The following is a 26,346-nucleotide window of genomic DNA, read 5'->3' on the forward strand; positions in this document are numbered from 1 at the left end:
CCGCGGAACACAAACGGAGCGGGAAAGCAGAAACGCAGAGAGAACCGACCCAGAATGTCTTTTAAAAGCTTCTTAAAAGCCGAGCAGGAGTTTTATGAGCTGAAGTGTAGAGCGGCGGAGTATTACAGAGCCAACCGAGTCCCGCAGACCTTAGAGGGGCTTTTAAATCAGCTGTTTGAGGACAAACCCGGTGATATTTACGGATACATGGTGCGGAGAGTTTTTATAGTGAATAAAATGGCTATATTTGTGTTTGTGACTCCTGGTTCCTGTCAACACCACTGTAACTTCTCTGTAGAGAACCAAATTAAAACACTCTAAACGACTTTCGTTTAGGTCTTGTAAGTAGGTCTTAAGCTGACTCTCTCTCTCTCTCTCTCTCTCTCTCTCTCTCTCTCTCTCACCCAGGCGAATTACTTCTCCAGGTTGGCTCACGCTCCTGTGATCAGTTCCATCGTGGGCAGGGAGGTGTATGACAGCAGAGGGGAAGTAGCGCTGCAGGCAGACGTGTACTGTGTGGTCAGGAACGAAGAAAAGGTGGGTTAACAGCTCATACACACACGGAAAATGGGGGGTTTCCCCAGTCCATGTCTGTGAGTTTGCACGCATTCATCTCATGACCAGCTTGGTACTGAGCCGATGAGTTGAATCTGGTGTGTTAACCCCTTAAATGACCAAAACAGGTCCAGACTTCCAATCTGAGCTCCTATACCTTGTGTGTTTTGTGTCATTCTGTAGTCAGCATGATCATGATGCCCATATAAGGAACTCTAAGCATGGACAGTTCTGGTCCTAAAATGTGATTGGCTGAGCCGTGTTCGAAGCCATTGTGAAATGCTCCATATATGTACAGCTACGACCACCTCACAACAACTCTGTATTATTACGCCACCGAGAAACCCTTTGTAGTTAGTTGAATAATTTTTGCCTCCAGTGCTGCATGGACCACCAAGTGTGTTGATTGATTGTTTTTGTTTAAACTGAGGGGCTGGCAACTTATATTCTTAAGTAGAACTAGGCTGGTCAGCTAGCTAACAGTCTGTGCTTGTCTTGTATGTCTTTGCTTCTTCCTCCTTAGTATAGTGGACAGTATCTCTGCCTGTCACCCGGAAGACTGGGGTTTGATTCCCAGACAGGGAGAGTTATAAAACTTTTGGGGCAGTTGTGGGCTGGAGGTTAGGGAACCAGCCTTGCGACCAGAAGGTCGCCGGTTCGATCCCCTGAGCCCTTGAGTAAGGCACCTAACCCCCAACTTCTCCCCGGGTGCTGCAGATAGGGCTGCCCACTGCTCCGGGCAAGCGTGCTCACTGCCCCCTAAGTGTGTGTCTTCACTAGTGTGTATGTGGTGTTTCACTGCACAGATGAGTTAAATGCAGAGGTGAAATTTCCCCATTGTGGGACTAATAAGGGCCACTTAAATGTAAGTTTTGAAATTCTACAGCCAAAGAGTGCACTTTTGGTCAAATATGGATGTGGCTGAATTCTAAAATGATTATTTTAAGCTGTATTACACCCTATTGGGGTGCAGGAGCCAGTATTTAAATTCCTGTTTAGTGCACTATGTAAGGAGTAGGGAGCCATTTGAGATTCAGTCCCAGCATGGAAGGAGGGGCGCCATTAGCTCAGTGCTAAATAAGACTGGAAATCACATTGAGGCACTAATGAAAATTAGCATTGTCATTGCGGTGGTAATTTGGTGACCTAAAGTACCTATAAAGTGAAGGTTTTGCATTGAACAGTGCTGTGTTATCATATGTTCGTTGTTATACGATAAAATTCATTAAATGAATTTTCAGCGGTCCATGGTTGCTTGGCAATTATAACATACTCTAAAGGAAGTACATTTCTTGGTGGAATACTTGTTTATGTTGATTATTATTAATAATAACGTTATTGTTTACTGAGAAATTGTATGTTTTATCATATTTTATGTTGTCCACCATTTTAGAAAAGCAATAATCCAAGAGAGGCTGTGCGTTACAATGATTTTATCATGGGGCAGGGGGATTTACTCCGCTTGAAGTCGTGCCTAAAAACCCTTTCCTATAATAAAATCACAGTAAAGCACAGCCTCGAGTAGCTTAATTCTAAAGCTGATTTCATCTACATTTCCCCCCTTAATGTCACTCGATCCTCTTAATCACAAGATTGTTCAGCAGTCGAAATATGAATGATGCTACATCCATGCTACAAGCAAGCTAATACTGTGAACTGCACTGATGTCACATGAAAGTTAATCATTATTAAACTTGAACTGATATATGCCAACACCAGCCGAAGTGCCAAAGCAACTTTTCAAAGCAACGTTTGGTCAAGCTTGCTTGTTTCCGTTGGCCATTTTAGTGATGTCTCCAGTCTTATGTTCTGAGTTTAATAAGCTGCAGTGCTAGTAATTCAGAGGATTCAGTGATATTATACATTCTGAAGAAAAATAGGACTAAATGTATCAGATTTGGAACATTTGTTTTCTACAGTGTGCAATAGAACCAGTTTTTTAGAACGCCATTCATTTTTCCCATAGAGAAAAACTACGCAGACCCTGATGTTCCTTATATGGGCATGAGTACAAAATGACAACATGACTTCTGGTGAAAAATCTAATATACACAGTATATCCCTTAGCTTGTAGTCTGTCAGCCATGCAGCATCTGAGTGTGTAGTTAGCACCATGCTAATAGCTATAAGCTTCCATTACGTATTAGCAACATGAACCTTGTACTGCCAATGCAAAACTAAAGAAGCAAACTTTTCAGAAGCAAACGTGTCTTAGCTGGTTGACTACATCAGCATTTGAGTGCTTTAAAGCAAGTAAAGACCATTCATACTTGCAAAAAACAAAAGTTGCTCATAAACTGCAATGAAAATAAAGCTGGGCGATATAGAAAAAATATTTTATGATATTTCAAGAACTTTTCACAAAACACAATAAGTCATGGTATTTATTTTGTCTGACATGTGTTAAGTTGGAACAGAAGGAAAAGAACCAGAAGTAGCACAATTAAAAAATACAATTGAAAACAATAAATACAATAATTTTTATTCAGCATTTCACAACTTATGCCTCAATAATTCCAGTCAAACAGCACTAATTATGCTCTCTTTGTACTGAAATATGCAGCTGGTCAGTTTTTTTAAGCACTGACGATGTCCACTATATATTTACAGAAGTATATAGTGATGTAATTTATCACGATGATGATAAATATTGATATATTGCCCATTCCTAAATGAAAATGACTGCTAAATGTTAAAAAATGTCAAAAAAGCAGGAATAATTCAGAAGAGAGATTCTTCTCTCTCACAGGCACGCTCTGATGGGAGTAGTGAACATGTTGCTAGGCAGTAAAGTGAGGCAGTGATGGGGCAGGCGAGGTCAGACTGTGTGTTTATGTAAGCAGTAGCCTACAGTGAGGTGAAGAAAGGGGCATCAACTTGTGACCTTTGACCTCTTGCCTGTGCGGCAGGACAAACGAGGAGTGATGTGATGATTAATGTGTGACACAACACACCCACACAGGAGATGTGTGGGGAGAGGAGATAGTGTGAGTAGAGTGGAGAAAGAGCGAAGGAGAGGAAGAAGAGAAAAAAAGAGGAATATGTTTGAGTGCAGGGTCAGAGAGAGGGGAGTGTCTGACTCAGCACAGCAGAGGAAGGAGCACAGAGGAATTTGGAGTGTCTCTCCCTGTTTGTGTTTTTATCAGTTTTATCCCTGGGGGAAAGGGGGAAAGGGCAATTTCACTAATTTTTCAAAATTATGATCACCAATCCAGAGTGGTTTGGTGTAAAATGGTTCAGATTTCTTTACAGTGGTGGTGATAGGAACCAGGCGTCACCATGACGGCAATACAAAAATAGGCATTTTATTTACTAAACCACCAGTGAACCTGCATGTGCCTTCTGAGCTTTTATTTGGAATGTTGATGATGATAAAATAGTAAAAAGATTTCTTTTGGGACTATTTTGTTTTGCCCTACATGTATCTTTCCACCATAAATACCTAAAAAAAACATAAATCCAAAATCTTTTTAATATTATTGTAAAACAATTACAAAAAATTGTAAAAATTTTTTAAATATTTTAACATTGGACATGGTGACCTTTGGCTCATGTTGAGCTAAGTCAGTGGTATTCTATAGACATTATACAAACTGTGTGTGTGCAGTTGAACGTGTGACTGTGTCTGTGTTGCAGTTGGTGTGCAGTGCAGTGATTACTGGTGCTGATGATGATGGAGTGGAGTCAAGGGATGCGGTTGCTGACGGTAACCATCAGCAGGCGTCCGTGGCGACTGCTCTGGAGTGGATCAGAGAGCAGCTGAGTGCCATGCTGTGTGGCTTTAACCCTGCCCACCAAACACAGCTGGACAAAGTGCTCAGGTACACACACACACACACACACTACACACAGGATCACATGCTCTATAGCACCCATCTCCTCTCTATGGAGTCAGTCATTGTCATACAACCAAACATGTATAATTCTGATAATTCTGTAACATTACAACCAATATTTGCACCAGAGGGATTTCTACAGTAGTGAGGAACCCTCAAGAGCTTCTAGGCCAGGGTTGTCAAACTCAACCACTTAAAGTGCCATATTAGAAAACCTCTACAAATCTGTGGGCCAGAGAATGTCTGTGTTTTTAATTGATGGTTAAATGACATTTTGCAGTAACCTGGGCTGGCCATTGTTTATTTAAAATACACCAAAACACCAGCATCAAAATAAAGGCGGTTGTAGTGAACCTTGAAATATTACATATTGAATACTTGAAATATTCAAAAATAAAATAAATGAATTAGTAAATATATAAATAGACTACAGTACACAACACCATACACATTACAACAGGCTACATTACATTACATTACGCACATTGTGCTGCAGTGCATACTGGGGATTGTAGTGCAGCGTGCTGTGAGACAGGCTAATATTAATAGAAATTGAAAATATTTTTGCGGGCCAGATAGGATTATGCTATGGGCCTGATCTGGCACCCGGGCCTTGTGTTTGACACATGGGTTCTAGGCCTTCAGATTTATTGACACAATAACACAGCCTTACTCTCAGTCTCTCAGGCTCCTGCTTGCCCAGTGTTTTTTCCTTAAAGAAAGGGTACTAATAGGGAGTTTGTCCTCCTTTGCTGCATATCAGCCTTTACTCTTCTGGGAATGCTTTACACTAGATGCTGGAACATTGCTGTGAGGATTTGATTGCATTCAGCCACAAGAATGTTAGTGAGGTCCGGTATTGATTAGGGTTGTTCGACTAAATCAGAGCTACAATTTTAATTAAATCTTACATTACTCAATGTTGTGTTCACAAGCTTTAAGTGGAGAAGCATTACATTCAGCATTCAAGGCTCTGGGCTGAAAAAAGTGATATGCTGGCCAAAAACAGGACCGTGTTAACTTGCATAAAACATCTTTTGCCATAAGTTTTCCGTTTACTTTAAGTGAGCTGCGTAAAAAACTCTTCAGGGCGATGTTTAAGTGGAAAGTGAAAAAAGTACATAATTGTAAATTGAGTAATGTATGTCATGTACATGTTGAGCATGGAACATAATTTAAGATCTTTTATGTGACCAATGGAGCTTAATTTAAAGAAAATAATCACAATTGCAATTTTGGTCAGAAAAATCACAATTTGATATTTTCCGCAAATCTGACACTGGTACTGATGTTGGATGGTCAGTTCTGGATCACTCCAACTCATCCCAAAGGTATTGGATGGAGCTGCATCACTCCAGAGAACGCAGTTCCACCGCTCCACAGCTCAGTGCTGGGGGGGCTATATATCCCATTCTATTTGACAATGTATTTTCATGGAGATTTTAGCTGTGTGTGCACAATTAAACATGGGTCCACTGAATTCATTCATTAGAAGGACATTTTTGGATACACAGTGTATACCTGTAACGGCTTTGATATTGTTCTTTTAGATTTGATCCCCACTACCATGCAGGACCCTATAAAAGCCTTGATGCATTAACCTGCTTTTGCAGTCTGTTTCTTTACTCAATATAGCAGTGTCTACGCAAAGTGCTCTGCTGCTGCCTTTACCTGAAATGCATATATCTTCAGCACATCAATAAAGTATAAGACAATATTTAGGCAACATTTAATATTTATGTAACTGCATGAAATGTGAAAGAGTTAGCAAAGAGCTTGGAACCTGGCAGACTACAGTAACTGTAAATCGACATTCAGTAAAACTAAACTTTATTCTGGTTATCTTGTTGTATGTGTGTTGCAGTGATTTTCTCATGGCTCGTTATCTCGAGGAACAAGATGCTCGTAACAGAGAGAGGAAGAGTGAGGAAGAGGAAAAGAGGAGTGAAAGTGCACATGAGGCCACGCCCCCTCCCCCACCTTCTCAAAGCAAAGACAAGAAAGGAGGAGAGAAAGGTAGAGTAATGAAGGAAAGAAGCTAAAGTGATATATGAACTCTTCAATCTGCACACTTCTTGTTTAGTTGCTAATTGCAAGATACACACAGTAATATATATTTGGGAGAACTGTGCTATGAGGCTTTGGCGCTGTTGTTCTGTGGCCATAAGCATCAAGCCAACAGTAATTAATACCACAGTTTAATTATTTATATTATTAGACTTTTAGACCAAAAACTGATGAACAAGAAAGGTTATTTACATTACACAAAGTAAAATAGCTGTGATCCTTATGCATGCTTCTGCATTTAAATGATGCTAAATGTAGTATCACATTAGGCCAGGGGTCACAATGTTTATAAGAGCCATTTTGTCCTTTCAGCAAAAATCAAACCACCTTGGGAGCCATAGCATTTTATGTCCATTGTACCATCTTGGCTGTAAATATGTCTCAGTATGTGCTAATCTGCTAATATAGGCTGAAAATATAATATAAATGAAAATGCAGACGTACTTCGCTCTGCTTTAAGCTTTAGCTCAGCTATAGCTGCTTTTCTCGCATCTCCGGCAGGAAACCTTTCCTCAAAAGTAGAATAGTTTCTTGTAAAATTTCTCTCAACATTCATTTTTTTTACGAAGCTGAAGTCAGCTTCTCATTCGCTTCTTGTTCGAATTGTCCCATTCCACCTTAAATAGCACCACAGGCACCATTTAAGGTCTAACAGGAAAATTCAAATGAGAAGCTGGTGAACGAGAAGCGACTTCAGCTTCGCGACTTTTTAATGTTTGGCAGTTTCTCGTTGCAGATCAAACGTACCAGGAAACCAGCTGGAGTAATTACAAATGCACTTACTAAGACTGCATTCTACCACTTGCGTAACATTGCATAAGACATTGCACGTCTCCACCCTCTGCTCAGCAATGTTAATGCCAAAATGCTGGTCAATGCCTTTATTTTCTCCCTCATTGATTATTCAACTTCCTCTTCAATGATCTCCCTGCTAAATTGCTCAACCAGCTTCAGTTCATTCAAAACTCAGCAGCCAGAGTCCTCACTTTTACCAAGCGCACTGCACACATCACTCCCATCCTCCGTCAACTTCACTGGTTTCCAGTATCTTCCCGTATCAAGTATAAACTTCTCCTTCTAACCTTCCAAGCTCTTCATGGTCTTAGTGAACTCCTTTAACCATACTGTCCCTCTCGCTCTCTCAGATCTTCTGGCACTGGACTTCTTGCTGTCCCACACACAAGACTCTCAACAGTGGGCAGCAGGTCTTTCAGTGCTATTGCTCCCAAACTTTGGAACTCTCTACCTCAATCTCTTCATGACTGCTCTACCCTCTCTTCTTTTAAAGTTCAACATAAAACCTTCTTCTACACTGTTCACTACTTTTCTTTTTCAAAGTGTTAGTTTGTGAATGGCGCTATATAAATTGAAAGTACTATTATTTTTATTATTATTATAAATGCACATATGTCTGTTCGTCTCCAAATTATCAATGTACGTCTTGAATGTTTCTCTTTGCCTTTTTGTAAGCTACTAGCTATGCAATTTTTGTTGTCTGCGCTTCTGTGGTGGCCAGCAGTCTGCACGCCAACCTTCAGGGTTAAAGGGTAAATTGGCAGTTATTGTCAGATTTCTTTACAGTGATGGTGTAAAAACGGAACCAGGGGTCGCCATGACTACAACACAAATATACCCATTTTATTTACTATCCGAAACCACCATTGAACCCATTGAGTTTTAATATATAATATGGATAATTGCAAAATAGACCCTGCATGTACCTATCTGATCTGAATGTATTTTTAAAATGTATTTTAAGGCAAAAACCTTCTCAAAACTATCGCAAAACAGTGTCTCAGGCATCAGGCATTTCATGTAATAACTAACTTTTAGAGCCATTAAACCCTTTAAACGTCTGGTTCCTATCACCACCACTGTGAACAATTCTGACTCTCTAGAACAGAGCATTTCACACCAAACCACTCTGAACAACTTTGTTTACATCTTAACATTTTAATTATGCAGCCTTTTTTGAAAAATCGATGTAATTCGGTGGTACAGTATATTGGGATGTACTGCATGTATGTAAGTTCTGCAGTGATGAGAGTGAGGATCTGAACTTGACCCACATACAGAACCCTCAAGATAAGTGCAGCAAAAAGTGAATGAACTGTACCCGAAAAAAAGACAGAAACATGGAACGCATGGTCGACTGAAAAAACAGACGATGAGAAATGTCAAGAAGAAGAGTGTCCCAGGAGGAAGGAGAACAACACCTATCCATCAGCCAGCAGAGCACGAGGCTCTTCCAGCAGCAGAAAGAGCTCCAGACTCAGCGGAGCTTCCTGGTTTAGGTGGAGGGTGTTTATTTACAGCAGAGTGCCGTGAAGGTCACGGGCAGGTTAAGTGTGTTTGACGGTCCTCTGGGAAGGTGATGGAGGAGTAGAGACTCCTACCTGATGTGGGAGGTTCTGACCTGGGTTCATCACAGTTTTATCCATTCATAAAGCTGTTATTGTGACTCATGAGTGTGTATTAATATTTCAAGATGTGTTGTTTTTTAAGAGCAGAGGGAATATACTGTGTATATATACACTCCCAGTGCACTTTCGTGTACCTCCACCATGCTGGTGTACTGTTAGAGACCAGAGCCCATTTGTTGATGCACAGTTTGTGTTAGCCATCCTGTAGTCCTTCATCAGTGGTCAGTTTCTGACCACAGCGCCACTTTTGTTTGGATATTTTTGGGTGGCGGTGCACTCTCGACCTAGCAGTGACACTGCTGTGGCTGATACACTCATACCAGCCCCACACACACTACCATATTATCAGTGTCACGAGAGTGGACCACCACTCACATAATATCTGGACAAGAGCAGTCCTGTGGTCAGAGACTCGCCAGTGATGAATGGTATATAGGGTGTATATAATATAATGGGCTGATAAATTGTGGTGTAATGCTTTTGTTGACAGTACCTTAAGTTCTAGGTGTTAACCTGTTAAGAATGAGGTACAAACTCCAAAGTATGCAATAATTATTTTGGTTAACATGCTAGTAAGTTCCAAGGAGGTTTAACTAATTTACACTGATATTGCTGGTTTTGGATATTACCGTAGTGTGGATGCTGTGCTGTTATTATGGGTACAATGGTGGTAATAATAAAATGCCTCAAAATATTTGGAGTAACAAAGTGTTTAGTACAAACATGGGTTTCTTTGGGCATCCAAGCAGATGTCTGTTTAATTTGAAATTAGCCTGAAAAGTCAGGTGGCAACCGTAAGAGTAAAACAAAAACACTTTGAAGTATCATGAATGTTAAATGGAGTAAAATTATGGCAAAAATACAAAGATAGTTTTCTGAAGTAAAGGCTAGAAAGAACCACTGCTTGCTTTACCAGTCCTGATTCAGTTTTGATTCTAGGCAATAAACACATACATACTATCTTAAATTCTTACAATCTTTTTTTTTACCCAGTATTATTACCCCCAAAAAATTAAACAGTACTGTGGAATTTGTGCCTCACAGCCAATTAATACCTACAACTTGTTGGATATTTGCCACCATGTAATCCAAATTAATGACCTAGTGCTTTGGAGTTTGTACCTCACATTTGCCTGGCTAATACATTGAGCTTAAGGGATTGTAAAATAACACGTTAACTTATTGTGCAGCAACATATGGGCTGCAGTCTGTAATTGTACACAATATAAGGTAGGGGATTTCTAATAACGTAGCTTACAAGTTTTTAACATTGTAGAAAAGTGCTGTAGGGCATTCTCTTAAGCTAGCAATATATGTCAAAAACAAAAACAACATTTGAAAGCAAAACAATATCTGTTTGGCCAAAATGACCCAGTGGTTTGAGTTTGTATGTTCAGCAGTAGTTTAATTTGCCATTTGAAATTGAAATTGATTAACTTTGCCTTTTGAATTATACTGCCAGCTTTACTCTCTTGCTGCTCTGAGATCAGACACACTCTCCTCTGAGCTTCAGTGCAGAGGCATGTGGGTTGTTGATTTAACATGTATTTTTTGTATCCAAGTCCATTATTTTCCCCAGAAATAATTTAATAAATACATGACATATATCAAATTATTCAACAACACCTTTTTAATGTGAAACAATTTTCAGTGCATCCATATAAAATTATCTTAGTTTCTTTTTGCCTCCAAAAGTCAAAAAATGTCAGGTGATGCAGCTGTCCAAACGTATATGTTGATTAAGTAAACTATCAAAAAAGTCATTTAGCTATTTAAAATTCTAAATAAAATAGTTGGGCATGATTTTATGTTTGTAAACTTTAAAGTAAAAACCATGTTGCAAAATAAGACAACTTTAAAAGTGCTCAACTCACTGAAAAACGTTGGTCTGCAAGTACTTACTTCCTCAAATACCACGCGGCCCAACCAAAAACAAAGAACTTTTATTTTGGCATGCTTTTACGAAGATGGGCCAGTATGGGCCAGTGCATCACAAAGATGACCCCAAGTGACCTTCATGGTGCAATGCAAGGCCAGCAGCCCTTTCACAGATTTGATGTTTGAGTCATGGTTAGAACGGTTCAGTTTACCATGTCAAGTGGTCTGACCTTAGAAGAACCATGAAAATGTGGAGTGGAATTATTGTAATAATATTTAGTTATAGGAAAAAATGTGAGTATAAACTCAAGTTCAAGGACAAAGGTTTCTACAGGTAAGTAAACTAAGTAGATGCCTGTTTAATTTGAAATTAGTCTGAAAAGTCAGGTGGCGCAACCAGTAAGTCAGATGGAGCAACCAGACCAGCACAGTTTAATAACTGAAATAGGCCATTAAAACTTTGATCACAGTAACTATATTTAAGATATAAAATGCACATGAACATAAATCCAAATATATATGCAGATATAAAATGCACATTGTGTAAAAATGTATGTATTTTTTTGTTTGTTTAGCATAAACTTGCATTAGCAGCTTGAATGCTTTGGAGCATTTTTATTTGTTTTCTTGGGTTTGGTTGATTCTCTTGAGCTGGTGTTTAAAGGTTAGTGTTGATGCTCTTCGGTTGATATTTGATTAATGTTGGTACTCTTGTCTTGACGTTCTTGGGTTAGTGTTGATGCTCTTACATTCATGTTCTTGGTTTAATGTTGATACTCTTGGGTTGATCCTCTTGTGTCGATGTTGGGTTAGTGTTGATACTTATGTGTTGATGTTGGGTTAGTGTTAATGCTCTTGCGTTGATGTTCTTAGATTGTTGATATCTTGCGTTGGTGTTCTTGGGTTAGTTTTAGTGCTCTTGCATTGATGTTGGGTTAGTGTTGATATCTTGCATTGATGTTCTTGGGTTAGTGTTGATATCTTGCATTGATGTTCTTGGGTTAGTGTTCATATCTTGCATTGATGTTCTTGGGTTAGTGTTGATATCTTGCACTGATGTTCTTGGATTAGTGTTGATACTCTTGCATTGATGTTCTTGGGTTAGTGTTCATGTTGATGTTCTTTTTTTTGGGAGCCATGGATGCCAAACATCTCATTGTTAAATTCCAGACAATCCCAGTATTATACAGCAAAAAATAAGAGTACAGCGCATTCCCCTGCCTTTTTCTACCTTAAATAAACAGTCTACACTGCTAAAGCTCTCCTCTCATAATCATCCATTTTCACCAGGAAAACTGTAACCATGCCAACGTTCGTATGGCTTCATGCTGCCAGTGGTGTACCAAACGCAAACGTGACTGCAGCATTAGTGTTGACTCTCTGGCACTGGGCTGGTGTATTTGCAGGTAAGAAGCGAAACAGTGTGGAGAAGCTGGTCCCTCCTCCAGAACAGCCAGTGCCTGTGTTGCCAGGAGCGATGGTGGTGGCTGCTGTTTCACTGGCAGCAGCCAAATCTGCTGCAAGCCTCTCTGCAGTTCCCCTCTACAAACACATCATCACTCTCAGAGACCCACAGGTCAGCACACTCACACACACACACACACACACATATATATTTATATGAATACACACAGCACTGGTGCATATCACCTGGTCTGAGTATCAGAGACCTTGAGTTCATCCAGAATATTCTGCCGTGGAAAGCATAGTAGAATGTGATTGCTTTAGTTACCGTTTATATCCGTATGTGTGTGTGTGTGTCTGCACCTGTGAGGGGGAGTGTGTCCTGGTGGGCAGCAGGATGAGTTCCTCCAGCAGGTTGAGTTTCCCTGTCGACGCTCTTCCACAGCCTAGGGAACCTAGATTAGCTCTGTCACACAAAACCCTGTGAGCTGCAGATATAATTACACACATCACACACGTCACCTCCTAATTCTAAAACTCCAATTAACAGTATTTCCAGTATTTAAGGACTGAGAGTCTTGCCTACTCGATCCTTCACATGACTCAGAAAGAATGTTTTCAAGGACTAAAATATAACATCATGAAAGACAACATTTACAGTGTGCCTTAAAACCAGCAATTTATAACAAGCAGGAGGAAGTGAAGTCGAGCTACTCAGTAATGTGCTGGAGAGGAAGTGAAGGATGTGTTTCTCTCTGTATTTCTCTCTCTCTCTCTTTGTCTGCAGGCTCTGAGTTCAGTGTTCATGCCTGTACCCCTGCTAACAGTGTTAAGCTGTGGAAGAGCATCGGCAGGGAAACTCAACCTGCTGGAGGAACTCATCCTGCTGCCCACCAGGACACACTCCCCCTCACAGGTGCAGACACACACACACGCATACGGATATAAATGGTAACTAAAGCAATCACATTCCACTACGCTTTCCACAGCAGAATATTCTGGATGAACTCAAGGTCTCTGATACTCAGACCAGGTGATATGCAGCACTGTGCCAAAGTCTTAGGCACCTAAACACAATATTTAAAACCATTTATCTTTTCAATACGTGTGTTTTTGCTTGTAAGATCAACATATATCATCAGAATACGTGCAAACAGGAGGAAGCATGTGCTAGTCTTCACCCTCCCAGCTTGGTAGCATAAAACCAGGGTAAGCTGTCAGAAACAGAAGAGATGGTCAAATCTAATGGATGGAATGGGCAATAACTAAATTGTGTAAAAGAAAATTGGAAAAAAACAGATGCAAACAAACATAGGCTATGTTCACATTACCAAGTTAAAGTGGCACAAATCCGATTTTTTGCTCTAATGTGACTCAGGTCTGATGTTTTCAGGGCTGTGTGGACATGCAAATCTGATCTTTTCAAATCCGACCTGAGCCATTTTCATATGTGGTCCTAGATCGGATACGTATCCGATTCGTGGCCACGTGACGTTAATGTGACGCTCAGATTGCAATTCATGTGTTTTTTTTTCCCATTGTGCGTGCGCCATCATTCAGCGTTACCATGCCAGCAGCGCTGAACAGAAGTTAAAGCCTGTAAACGATGGAAAAACAACACATCTCACCTTTTTTGTCTTCGCCTCACTCTAATAATGCAGCTGAGAGCTGATCAGAGTTAATTATCTTCACAGCGAAGCTCGTTCTGCTCGTTAGTTTGCTGCTGATGATGCACGTGATTCATTCACGTGACGTTACTGAGTAGGATGTGCGCGTGTGGATCATTTCAGGACACCAGTTCGTTCACATTAATGACAGATTTGAATCACTTACCTAAATGACTGTAAACCATCGTGTCAGAGATCAAATCAAAATTGGATTTGAGCAATGAGGTTTGTAATGTGAACGTAGCCTTAGATTTGTTCAATTCCATCACCAGCACTCCTGATTTAACATAATGAAGAATCGCTTAGCCACACCAGATGTTGGATGATAACTACAAATAACACTGGGCTGCAATGAGGATAGAGGTGGAAATGGTTAAACAAACACATAAACTATGTGTTAATATCTATATCTTTATTCTAATATTAGTCTTTCTTGAGCAAATAAATGCTCACCATCCAGATAGTTAGCTTTTTAAATGTCATTTTCTCAGGTGCCTAAACCTTTTCACAGTATACTTTGCTGCTGTGTGTATCAAAACACTTGTGTTCCTTCTGTCTAGATCATCAGGATGGGCCGTGAGCTCCAAAGAGAAATAAAGAGAATCACCACCACTGCAGCTGGTAAAACTGGGGTAAGCTGTCAGAAACAGAAAAGTTGGTCAGAAGCTGCACGGTCAGGCACACTGAAAAAAGATTTACAAAGCTAACCTCAACTTCAAGACCATGGCTTCATTGATTAGACTTCATATTCCTTCATATCTTACATATACAGCAACAATAAAGTCCATGGACCGCAGTGTGGGTAGATGAAAACGCAACATGCTATAGAGTGTGTGGCCTTCTGGACTATTAAAACCCACTGAAACCACATTTTCTCTCTCACAATACCTCATGCTGGAGAGCACATACCATTTCCTCACTCAGCAATAACATTCAGCTTAGCACAGAACACATACACACAAAGGCGTGTCCTTCTCCCTCTTTCACTTTCAAACAGTCCATGTTCTTGGTGTTTTCGCAGAAGAGCAAGGCCTTTAGGTACTTTCTGACACTCCGTATTCTCATCCTCTCTTTCACTCCCGCTCATGGTTCAATTCAGAGTAGCATGTTTGACAAGCCATTTGAACCAATCAATCAATTGGTTAATCAGTCAGTTTCAAATAAAGTTCATTTAACCTTTGGAAGTATTACAAGTAGTACTGTCAGCATGTTGTAATTTCATATTGATTACTTTTCACTCGTAGCTCATTGAAACAAGCAGAAAGCGCAGTCTGCAAAAGTCTAGACTTTCAAGGGTTGAGATTGTTCTGTAGAAAACAATATCAATTGACTTTGTCACTGGGAGATTGCATGTCCAATCCCTGGTGATGCCACAGCTGTCTGTAGCCAGGAGTCCAAGAGAGCATAATTGTTGCCTCTCTCGGGATGGGTAGCCAACATGGGTATCTATTTGCTGACATAAAAGAATAAGCAATTAGTGCTCTCCTCCAAGCATGTTGAGCTGTCAAGTAAGGCAGTTTGAAAAAAATTGTTGGCATTTCACGGATCTTAGAGGAAGAATGTGTTAGATTTGGGCTGAAAGATGAAAAAATCGCAATTTGGAAGAGTGCAGTTTTCGAAACGCAAGAGCTACAATGCTAATTAGAGAATTTATCCATAAACAAACACATTCCGGTCCTAAAATCTGATTGCCTGAGCCGCGTTTGAAGCCATTGTAAAATCTACAATACACACACACACTTATGACTGCCTCATAACAACTGAATTGTGTATCACTGTGACACGGCACGAAAAAACCTTGAAGAATGATCTTTGATTCTAATGCTACTCGCATGGATCACCGAGTGTACTGATGAAGTAAGAACACGTTTTTGTGTAAACTGGGGGGCTGGCAACTTACGTTCTTAACTAGAACTAGGTTGGTCAGTTAGCTAACAGGCTAAAACATAGCCAACAGCCTAAACAACTCCATCATTAATATCACAGGCTTGAATTATCACTTATCACATGAATGTCTTACACACTTCAAATGTCAAACCCAGGCTGAATCCCAAACAGCTCTGTACTCCCTAAATTGTATGCCTGCTATGAAAGTTGAGAAATTCTAGCCTCTACAGCCAAATAGTGCATCGTTTATCAAGTGTGGATGTGGCTGAATCCCAAATGACTATTTCTTAGCTATATTTTGCACTGTTAGGCTGCAGGATCCAGTGTTTAAATTCCTATGTAGTGCACTACGTAGGGAGCAGGGAGCCGTTTGAGATTCAGCTCCAGTGTGAGAAGAGGGCGCTGCTGGATTGGTGCTAAATAAGACTTGTGGTGGTAATTTGGTGACTAAAAAGTACTTATAAAGTGAAGGTTTTTGCGTTAATCAGTGCTGTGTCATATCTTCATTGATAAACAACAAAATGTTACAAAGTTCATGAAATGACCACAATATACTGCGATGGGTGACCGAACGTGCTCCTCATTCAGCAGTCCATGGTTGCTTGGCAATGATACCATACTCTAAAGTATGGTACTCTAAACTCTATTTCTTGGCTTGTTTATGTCGATTATTATTAATAATAACTTAAATTATTTTCTGAAAAATTGTGTATTTTATCATATTTTATGTTGGCTGCCATTTTATAAAAGCAATAAGCCACTTGAGGCTGTGAGTTACTGCGATTTTTTTCATGCCCTTCCCTAAGATAAAATCACAGTAACGCATGGCCTCTCGTGGCTTAATGCTTTATTATAGCCTGCAGTATTAACGTTGTTGTATTAAGCTTTAAATCGTGATTTTATCATTTTGTTATTGTGATAAACTAACTGGCAGTGTGGTGTACTAAATTCTGTGTTCAAGCTTTAAGCCAGAAAAAATATATATTCTGGTTTTCTTGGCCAAAGAAACAGACGTGGACTTTAATTCATAGAAAACAATTTAACAATTCACAATTTAAATTGGTTAGAAAAATCGCAATTTCCCCAAATCGTTCAGCCCTTGTTAGCCTTCACCCTCCCAGCTTAGTGGCATCGTGTGATAGAGGGAGACCTAGATAACAGGTGGATTTGGCAGTGACTAAAATGGGGAAGAAATGAAAACCATATCAATAGAAGATGGAAGGTAGTTGTTCCGCTTGTCTGTAGTACTGTAACAAGGACTTGTCCCCTTTCAATCAGCTTGCAGTATTGGGTGTATCTGAAGGGGGCGGTCTGCAGCTGGGGTTTGACCGCCCGGAGCAAGCTCTCGACCTGCTGATGGAGGCATGTGCCAACCTGGGACTGCCCATTGGCACAGAGCTCCGGCTAGCGATAAACTGCGCTGCCCACATGCTTATGGATTACGTGAGTAGACACAAAACATTTCATGCATTGTTAGCAATTGCCATTTGCCATTAACAACATTAGCATAGCATTTTAAACTTCTGGCCTTTAAAACGTCTGGCAGTCAGCTTCTCTGGACAGTTAAGATCTAACCCTGATCTAACACACCATGCTCCTGAAGATATTCTGGATCAAGTGTGTCAGATTAGGCTTGAATTCTTGTCTACAAGGGAGGACAGTCCTGTGCAAAAGTTTGAGCACCCCTGCTAAAATCGAATGTTTTGTTGAAACATATGCTTTAATATTAACACATCCTTTACAGAGAACAAACCTCTGCACATATTAATACACAGTGAGTTTGTTTTTAACATATTGAGGGGAAAAATTAAATGTGGCCTGTGCAAAAGATAAAGCACATTTATGTGTTTTATTTTTTCCCAAAATATTGACCTAAAATTTGCAGACAAATAGATATGTTCACATTTTTACTTAGGACATCAACAAAACATGTCATTTGAACAGGGTGCCCAAACTTTTGCATACAAATGTTTGCAAAAAAGGGCCATGTTTGGGCTCCAGTGCTTGGTTAGCCTATATGGACATCAAATCATAGTGCAAACAGGCCTTAGACCAGTGATATGAAATGGCCTGGCACAGCACCTCTGCTGTAATCAGCTCTTCAGTTGAATATTAAGCCTTTCATTTTACTAGTCTTGATTCAGTGTGTCGTCACTAGTAAGTAGAATTAGCTGACCACGACTTTTTTGCTTCTTGTTGTTGACATCTCTCCCTTTATGTTGTAGCCGAAGGGGAAGTATGAAGTGGTGGCGGGGACTCTGAAATCTCCAGATGAGCTGGTGGACATGTATGTGGGGCTGGTCACTAAGTACCCAGCTATTGCAGCCCTCATTGACCCCTTCAGGAAAGAGGTAAGAACATCTGTAAAATCTGTTATCAGAATCCCCCTCAAACACCACTGCAGGAGGACACATACACTGTAAGCTGTGTTAATGTTATTAGAAATGTAGTTGACAAAGCAGAAGCGATTGCAGTTCAATCTGGCAACAGAAGGCCTGGATCTGACTAATTTTTCTCTGTAAACCTGGCAACCCAAGACCTGGGTCTGATTTTTGTTTTTTCTCTGTGTAAAGTAAAATCTGGAATCCTTGGATCTATAATAATTAAGGGCTGTTCTCGCTCTGTAAAGAAAATTTTGACAGCCAGGGCCTGTAAAGTACACTCTGGCAACCCAAGACCTGGTTCTGACTGACACCTCTTCTCTATAAAGTATAATCTGGCAACCAGAGGACTGTAAATTAAAATCAGGCAATCCAGCACCTGGTTCTGATTGACAGCTTTTCTCTCTCTGTTAAAAGTAAAACCTGGCAACCCCAGGCCTGAGCCTGACTGAAGGCTTTGCTCTCCCTCTGAAATCAAAAAGTCTATCAACCAGAAGACTTTAAATTACAATCTGGCAGGCCAGGACCTGGTTCTGACTGCTGTCTTTTTTCTCTCTATAAATTAGAATCTGGCAACCTGGGGTCTGGTTAGTTCTAGTTCTGACTAATAAAAGTACTAATAAGAGTAAAATATGGCAACCCATTACCTGGTCCTGACTGAGGGTTTTCCTCCCTCTGTTTAAAGTAAAATCTGGCAACCTGGGGTCTGATTCTGATTCGGTGTTTTTCTGTCTCTGACATACTGGAGACTATATTGATTGGCAGCTCTCACTTCTCTCTGTACAGGATGTAGAACAGTGGCTGAAGCTGGGCTCTCTGATTGGCCAGTCATGCTGCCTGATTGCAGATGCGGCGGTCAGTCCGGGTCCATGCTGGAGGGATGCCAAACCCCTCCCCCCAGGGGTCACATGGGTCACTCACAGACTCTGCAGTGAGATGACCCTCACTGACCTCCTCCACGCCGTCTCAGAGAGAAGAGGTAAAGGGTAAACCTGCTCTCAGCACAGACTGGGCTGAAATATCGGAAACTCTGTCGTGTTCTGTGGTCGTTCTGAAGAAGTCCACGGTTTGACACACTGTCTATAAAACAATTAAACTACAGAGAAAATGAAAGCTTTAAACTGGCTGCTGCTGTTTTAGCTAAGTGACATATTTTTATATTTTCATATGATGCGAGTGTCCAGCAGCTTATTAATAAATAATATTTTATTTGCCGTTTATCTTCATTTGATTAGGTCTGTTAGATCTGATTGATGGCTGAGTGAAAGGCAAGATGGGAGAGAGAGGAATAAAGCAACACCGAGAGAAACTGAAAGACTGAGAGAGGGGGAGAGAGACGAAGAAGAGAAAGATAGAGAAAATGAGGGATGGTGAAAGAATGGGAGAAATAAAGAGATAGAAGAGATGGAAATAGTCAGATAGAGAAGGAGAGAGAGAGATGACATCAGTATATAGAGGTGAGAGATAAATAGAAAACAGATGGCGAGAGAGAAATAAAGAGGAAGTGGTAGAGAAGAGAGACTGAGAGAAAAATAATGATAGAGAGGAGGAGAGAGAAATAAAGGGTGGTAAAGAAGACGAGAGAGAAATAGAGGGTGGTTAAGAGGAGGAGAGAGAAATAGAGACAGCGTTAGAGAGGAGGAGAGAAAAAGAGAGAGCATTAAGAGGAGAGAGAAATAGAGAGTGGTAAAGAGGAGGAGAGAAATAGAGAGAGCGTTAGAGAGGAGGAGAGAGAAATAGAGGGTGGTAAAGAGGAGGAGAGAGAAATAGAGAGAGTGTTAGAGAGGAGGAGAGAAATAGAGAGTGGTAAAGAGGAGGAGAGAAATAGAGCGTTAGAGAGGAGGAGAGAGAAATAGAGCATTAGAGAGTAGCAGAGAGAAATAGAGGGTGGTAAAGAGGAAGAGAGAAATAGAGAGTGTTAGAGAGGAAGAGAGAGAAATAGAGGGTGGTAAAGAGGAGGAGAGAGAAATAGAGCGTTAGAGAGGAGGAGAGAGAAATAGAGGGTGGTAAAGAGGAGGAGAGAGAAATAGAGGGTGGTTAAGAGGAGGAGAGAGAAATAGAGGGTGGTAAAGAGGAGGAGAGAGAAATAGAGAGTGGTAAAGAGGAGGAGAGAAATAGAGCGTTAGAGAGGAGGAGAGAGAAATAGAGCATTAGACAGGAGGAGAGAGAAATAGAGGGTGGTAAAGAGGAGGAGAGAGAAATAGAGAGTGGTAAAGAGGAGGAGAGAAATAGAGCGTTAGAGAGGAGGAGAGAGAAATAGAGCATTAGACAGAAGGAGAGAGAAATAGAGAGTGGTAAAGAGGAGGAGAGAAATAGAGAGTGGTAAAGAGGAGGAGAGAAATAGAGCGTTAGAGAGGAGGAGAGAGAAATAGAGCATTAGACAGGAGGAGAGAGAAATAGAGGGTGGTAAAGAGGAGGAGAGAGAAATAGAGAGTGGTAAAGAGGAGGAGAGAAATAGAGCGTTAGAGAGGAGGAGAGAGAAATAGAGGGTGGTAAAGAGGAGGAGAGAAATAGAGCGTTAGAGAGGAGGAGAGAGAAATAGAGGGTGGTAAAGAGGAGGAGAGAGAAATAGAGCATTAGAGAGTAGGAGAGAGAAATAGAGGGTGGTAAAGAGGAGGAGAGAGAAATAGAGCATAAGAGAGGAGGAGAGAGAAATAGAGGGTGATAAAGGGGAGGAGAGAGAAGTAGAGCGTTAGAGGAGAGAGAAATAGAGGGTGGTAAAGAGGAGGAAAGAGAAATAGAGCGTTAGAGAGGAGGAGAGAGAAATAGAGGGTGGTAAAGGGGAGGAGAGAGAAATAGAGCGTTAGAGAGGAGGAGAGAGAAATAGAGGGTGGTAAAGAGGAGGAGAGAGAAATAGAGGGTGGTAAAGGGGAGGAGAGAGAAATAGAGCATTAGAGAGGAGGAGAGAGAAATAGAGGGTGGTAAAGAGGAGGAGAGAGAAATAGAGGGTGGTAAAGGGGAGGAGAGAGAAATAGAGCGTTAGAGAAGAGGAGAGAGAAATAGAGGGTGGTAAAGGGGAGGAGAGAGAAAAAGGGGGTGGTAAAGAGGAGGAGAGAGAAATAGAGTGTTAGAGAGGAGGAGAGAGAAATAGAGGGTGGTAAAGAGGAGGAGAGAGAAATAGAGCATTAGAGAGTAGGAGAGAGAAATAGAGGGTGGTAATGGGGAGGAGAGAGAAATAGAGCGTTAGAGAAGAGGAGAGAGAAATAGAGGGTGGTAAAGGGGAGGAGAGAGAAATAGAGGGTGGTAAAGAGGAGGAAAGAGAAACAGAGCATTAGAGAGGAGGAGAGAAATAGAGGGTGGTAAAGGGGAGGAGAGAGAAATAGAGCATTAGGAGGCGAGAGAAATAGAGGGTGGTAAAGAGGAGGAGAGAGAAATAGAGGGTGGTAAAGGGGAGGAGAGAGAAATAGAGCATTAGGAGGAGAGAGAAATAGAGGGTGGTAAAGGGGAGGAGAGAGAAATAGAGCATTAGAGAGGAGGAGAGAGAAATAGAGGGTGGTAAAGGGGAGGAGAGAGAAATAGAGAGAGTGTTAGAGAGGAAGAGAAATAGAGACTGGTAGAGAGGAGGAGAGAGAAATAGAGGGTGGTAAAGAGGAGGAGAGAGAAATAGAGGGTGGTAAAGAGGAGGAGAGAGAAATAGAGGGTGGTAAAGAGGAGGTGAGAGAAATAGAGAGAGCGTTAGAGAGGAGGAGAGAGAAATAGAGGGTGGTAAAGAGGAGGTGAGAGAAATAGAGAGAGCGTTAGAGAGGAGGAGAGAGAAAGAGGGTGTTAAAGAGGAGGTGAGAGAAATAGAGAGAGCGTTAGAGAGGAGGAGAGAGAAATAGAGGGTGTTAAAGAGGAGGTGAGAGAAATAGAGAGAGCGTTAGAGAGGAGGAGAGAGAAATAGAGGGTGTTAAAGAGGAGGTGAGAGAAATAGAGAGAGCGTTAGAGAGGAGGAGAGAGAAATAGAGGGTGGTAAAGAGGAGGTGAGAGAAATAGAGAGAGCGTTAGAGAGGAGGAGAGAGAAATAGAAGTAAAGAGAGGGCAGACGCTGTAATAGACATTAGCTCAATGGAAGGGTGATCAATGTCATCAGTGAGAGAGGCAGTAATCGACTGCATTATGCAGGCGGCTCGTCAGTCTCTCTCTCTCTCTCTCTCTCTCTCTCTGTATCTCTCTCGCTCTGTCTCTCTTTCTCACTCTCACACACTCTTATACAGTGATACTCAGATCAGGTTTAGACGTGGACTAAGTTACTGACCAGTCTTTAGGGGACTTGACTATAAAACAGTGCATCAGTGTAATGTAGTGCAGCTGAATTGGTTGCAGGCCTGACCTGACGAACCTGCTCACTGTGTACATGTGTGCAGATGGAGAGACCATTCTAGCGGTCAGCAGTGAGGAGGTCGGTGACGACTCTCTGATGGATGTGGTGAGTCTGGCGTCAGCTGTACTTCTTAACCAAAAAGTTAAATAAATGTAAATATTTTCATTCTGTTTTTGTTCTCGACAGTTGAGGTTTTGGTGTTTTAAAGACTTTTAAAGTTTACGCTGTTGCTTTTCTCTGATTGTTTAATGCGTAATTTCAGCATTTTTTTTTAATTTTGCATTTTTAATTCCATTGTTGCAGTGCAAACAGTGATTCAGAGTAGTTTGGTGTGAAATGGTTCATTTGTCCTTACAGTGGTGGTGATAGGAACCAGGGGTCGCCATGACTAAAACACAAATATAGACATTTTATTAATATTTACTATCCAAAACCACCAGTGAACCTACACGTGTCCTCAGAGTTTTATATGGAATATTTAATGTTTACGATGGTAAAAAAGTGGAAAATCTGAAAAAATCATTTTTGGGGGACTGTTTTCCCTCACAAACCACTATATGTATTCTTCTGTTATGAATGGTTTATAAAACATGTGTGAGACATCAGGCAGTGTATTTACAACCATTTCATGTAATAACTTTCTGTGAGGGAGCTTTTAGAGGTGGACGTCTGGTTCCTATCACCACCACTGTGAACAATTCTGACTCGGTAAGTTTCTCTAGAACGAAGCATTTTACACCAAACCACTCTGAACGACTCTGTTCACAACTTTTGATAATGTAGAAATCTTTCCCCTGTAAATGCTGAACAAAAACGTGCATTTATTGTTTATACATACAGTGCAAAACATGGTAAATAAATATGTCCAGTGATTTTTTTCTTTTCATCTTTAAATTATGTAAATTACTGGCAATTATTTTCTTTGCATCACTTTTACAGTTGCAATATAAAAATACAATAGATTACTGTATTATTACAGTGTATTACCTGTATGAATACAGCAGAATGCAGCTAGAGCACAGTAATCCTGTGCAAACGACTGTAGAGTCACATTATACAGCTGCTATTTTGTTAATATGGTTCAGTAAATTACTGTAGAATTAGAGCAGCTAGAAGCCAGTTTCTTTTACAGTGTATCTACAGTATGGACTCCACGTTTATACAGCATGTTTCTGTGTGCAGGCTGTAGGTGTGGGTGTGACGTTCATTAAGCTGGGGGGCCTGAGTGGAGGGGGGCGGATGAATAAGTACAACCGACTGCAGAGTATAGAGCAAGAGCTGCAGGAGCAAGGCATTCTGGGTATGGATTTATCACTCGTGCATACAGAAACATCCATACTAAACTCTTTCCAGCGTAAACACTCAGTGCTCTCACATGCCCAGTCAGGTAAAGGAATACTTCAGCATTTTCAGCCTAATCTCCATCTTCTGTGTCTATAACACACCATCCATTACCACAGACAATGATTTCAGTGTTTTCATGCGCAGACCAGAACACCTGCTGCCTGAAAACAGTTATAGTAGAGGCCAATGGGCCTTATACAATCAGCATATCACTGTTGTCAGAAGAAAACCTTGTATCTCCAAAATGGTAACTTTATAGGAGAAGGAAAAAAACATACTTTATTTTAATGTAAGTCAATGGAACCAGACTTTCTTCCAGATCATTTTGGGCCGTTTCTTTTGGTCCATTATTCATGAAATTCACACACAATGTAAAGGGCGACAGGCACTTTCAAATTATGTCAAAAACTGAAAAATGACAAAAACGGAGATACAAGGTTTTGTTCCGACAGCAGTGATGCGAAAGTTTGAATCCCCTGAATCAGATGACGTTTTGTTGATATTCTATGCTGAAATAAGTTAAAACACATCCTATCAGTAAAGCACAACAACAATAACTCTAATTGTTAACTACTGAACTCAGTTAAAAACACACAGAGAGCGTCGTCTCATCCATCAAGGCCTTTATTATCCTTCCCCGTCGCTCATTATACTCCAGTCTTTTGGCACAATAAAGGGAGGGATGAAGAGATGAAAGCATGAATGAAGGGAGGGACAAATGAAGAGGCGTTTTCTGCCTTTTTTTCAGGAGGGGTGCGGGAGATGAAGTTGCCGTGGGAAGCAGAGGAGGCGGAGTCAAACCCAACCACAGACGAACTGCCTGCATGACCAGCTACTGTCCCCTCAACATCAACATAAAAGCTCAGTGCAACACCATCTATATCATACATCATATAATATCACTTCATAGGCATCTATGTATGATCTACTCTCACTGGTCACTTTATTGGGTCCACCTGCCTTGTATCTACAATCGTCTGTTTTATCAGCTCCACTTACTATTTACACTTTGTGGACATCCAAGATGGACTAGAATTACAGATCATCTTGACTCTGTTCTACAGTGGTCAGGAGCCTTGCAGGACCACCGCTGAGCAGATATCATTAGGGTCATTGCAGAGACACTGATGTCTTGGTGCGAGTGGATCAGACACAGCAGTTACTGTCCACTCAGAACTGATAGCTCATCTGCTGCTGCACAGTTTGTGTTGGTCATCCTCTAGTCCAGCAGTTCTCAAACAGTGGCCCTTAGCATTTACTCTCCACAAAGGGGGTTTTGGACTAAAAAGGTTTGTGAACCTCTACTCTAGTCCATCAGTGGTCAAGTCTGGCCACAAAATGATGCTGGCAGGGTATTTTTGGCTGTGAATGGTCCACCACCCAGATAATACCTGCTGTGTGTGGGTCCTGACCATTGAAGAACAGGCTAACGAAATATGCAGAGAAACAGATGGACTACAGTCTGTAACTGCAGAACCACAAAGTGCTCCTATATGGTCAGTGGAGCTGATAAGATGGACAGTGAAGTGTAGATATAAGGTAAGTGTACCTAATAAAGTGAATCACAGTGCCATCTACTTAAGTCCCGTTTCTAAAGCTGCTATAATAAACCAGTTTTTTATATAACAGTTCAGCAGTATTTCTGCTGGGCTGTTTCAACACTGTATTTATTAAATGTATAACTGATTACAGTTGCATTAAGTTAGCTCACCTGCCAAAATAGCTTATTTCATACTAAAAATGAAATAAATATATAACAAAATCAGGCAATTCCTTTTGTATTTCACATTTACAGTCTGTACTTATTTACAGTGTGACGAGCAATACAGTCTTTATAAAGTTGAAATGTTACAGCTCTGTCACTGCACATGTGCTTTCTGAACTGATGGACCTGTGTTATAAACGTTCTTTTAGTTGAAATATATGTCGAATATAATCCCTGGTAGTGACATTAATTAGCTGCTTTCAAAAAATCAACCTTTTTTCATTTATAAGATATGAATTACCAAACCAAAATATATTCAGAACAATATTCAAATTAGTAAATAACAATTTAATTGTGTGAATCATCTGAACGCAGTGCACGCTGTCCTGCAGAAGCTCGGCCGTTCTCTCCATTCCAAACGGCCCTAGGAGACAGAAACAGAACACATACTCAGCATTCAATATGACGCTTTCACTTCATTTATATCGTCTGTTCTCTCCATCCCACTCCTAAAGCCCACCTGCACTGCACAGCTCCATGTTTTCCTGCTCTAGCACACCTGATTCAACTCCAGAAGGACTTGATCATTAGCTGTTGAGTTGGTTCTATGTGGAAAAACACTTAACTGTGCCATGGAAGGCTCGCTGTGAGTAATACGTGGTTATAGGACTACAGAACACATCAACTAGACACTTTTGTTTCTTTTATGACACTCGAGTTCGCTTGTAGGACTAAATAAGCTTAATTGTGTTGTGCTTTTTCTACAGTCACACTGTACACATTAAACACAGAAGTTCCTAGTTCTCCTTTAAAATCTGTTTCTGGGAGAAACTGAAAGCTCTGTTTCTGTCATGTGTGCAAGTTAGAAAAGAGAATAAATGGTTCGAAATGTAATG

General features: G+C 40.7%; 2 protein-coding genes across 2 annotated transcripts in view; one reads left to right on the forward strand and one right to left on the reverse strand.

The window, feature by feature from the left end:
- Positions 1-24,588, forward strand: eno4 (enolase 4). The gene is made up of 13 exons (XM_036592595.1): positions 1-210; positions 409-537; positions 4,192-4,376; positions 6,256-6,407; positions 12,166-12,335; positions 12,951-13,079; positions 14,391-14,462; positions 16,996-17,160; positions 17,943-18,068; positions 18,885-19,077; positions 22,445-22,506; positions 23,584-23,701; positions 24,494-24,588. Exons 1-13 carry the CDS (start codon positions 55-57, stop codon positions 24,571-24,573), a joined length of 1,737 nt encoding a protein of 578 aa, XP_036448488.1. The 5' UTR covers positions 1-54; the 3' UTR covers positions 24,574-24,588.
- shtn1 (shootin 1) overlaps positions 24,352-26,346 on the reverse strand; it is a 62,671-nt gene continuing 60,676 nt past the window's right edge. Inside the window, 1 exon segment of the mRNA XM_036592594.1 lies at positions 24,352-25,874. The gene's annotated coding sequence lies outside the window, so the exon portion shown is untranslated.

The sequence above is a fragment of the Colossoma macropomum genome, unplaced genomic scaffold (assembly GCF_904425465.1).
Source record: "Colossoma macropomum unplaced genomic scaffold, Colossoma_macropomum, whole genome shotgun sequence".
Taxonomy (NCBI): Eukaryota; Metazoa; Chordata; class Actinopteri; order Characiformes; family Serrasalmidae; genus Colossoma; species Colossoma macropomum.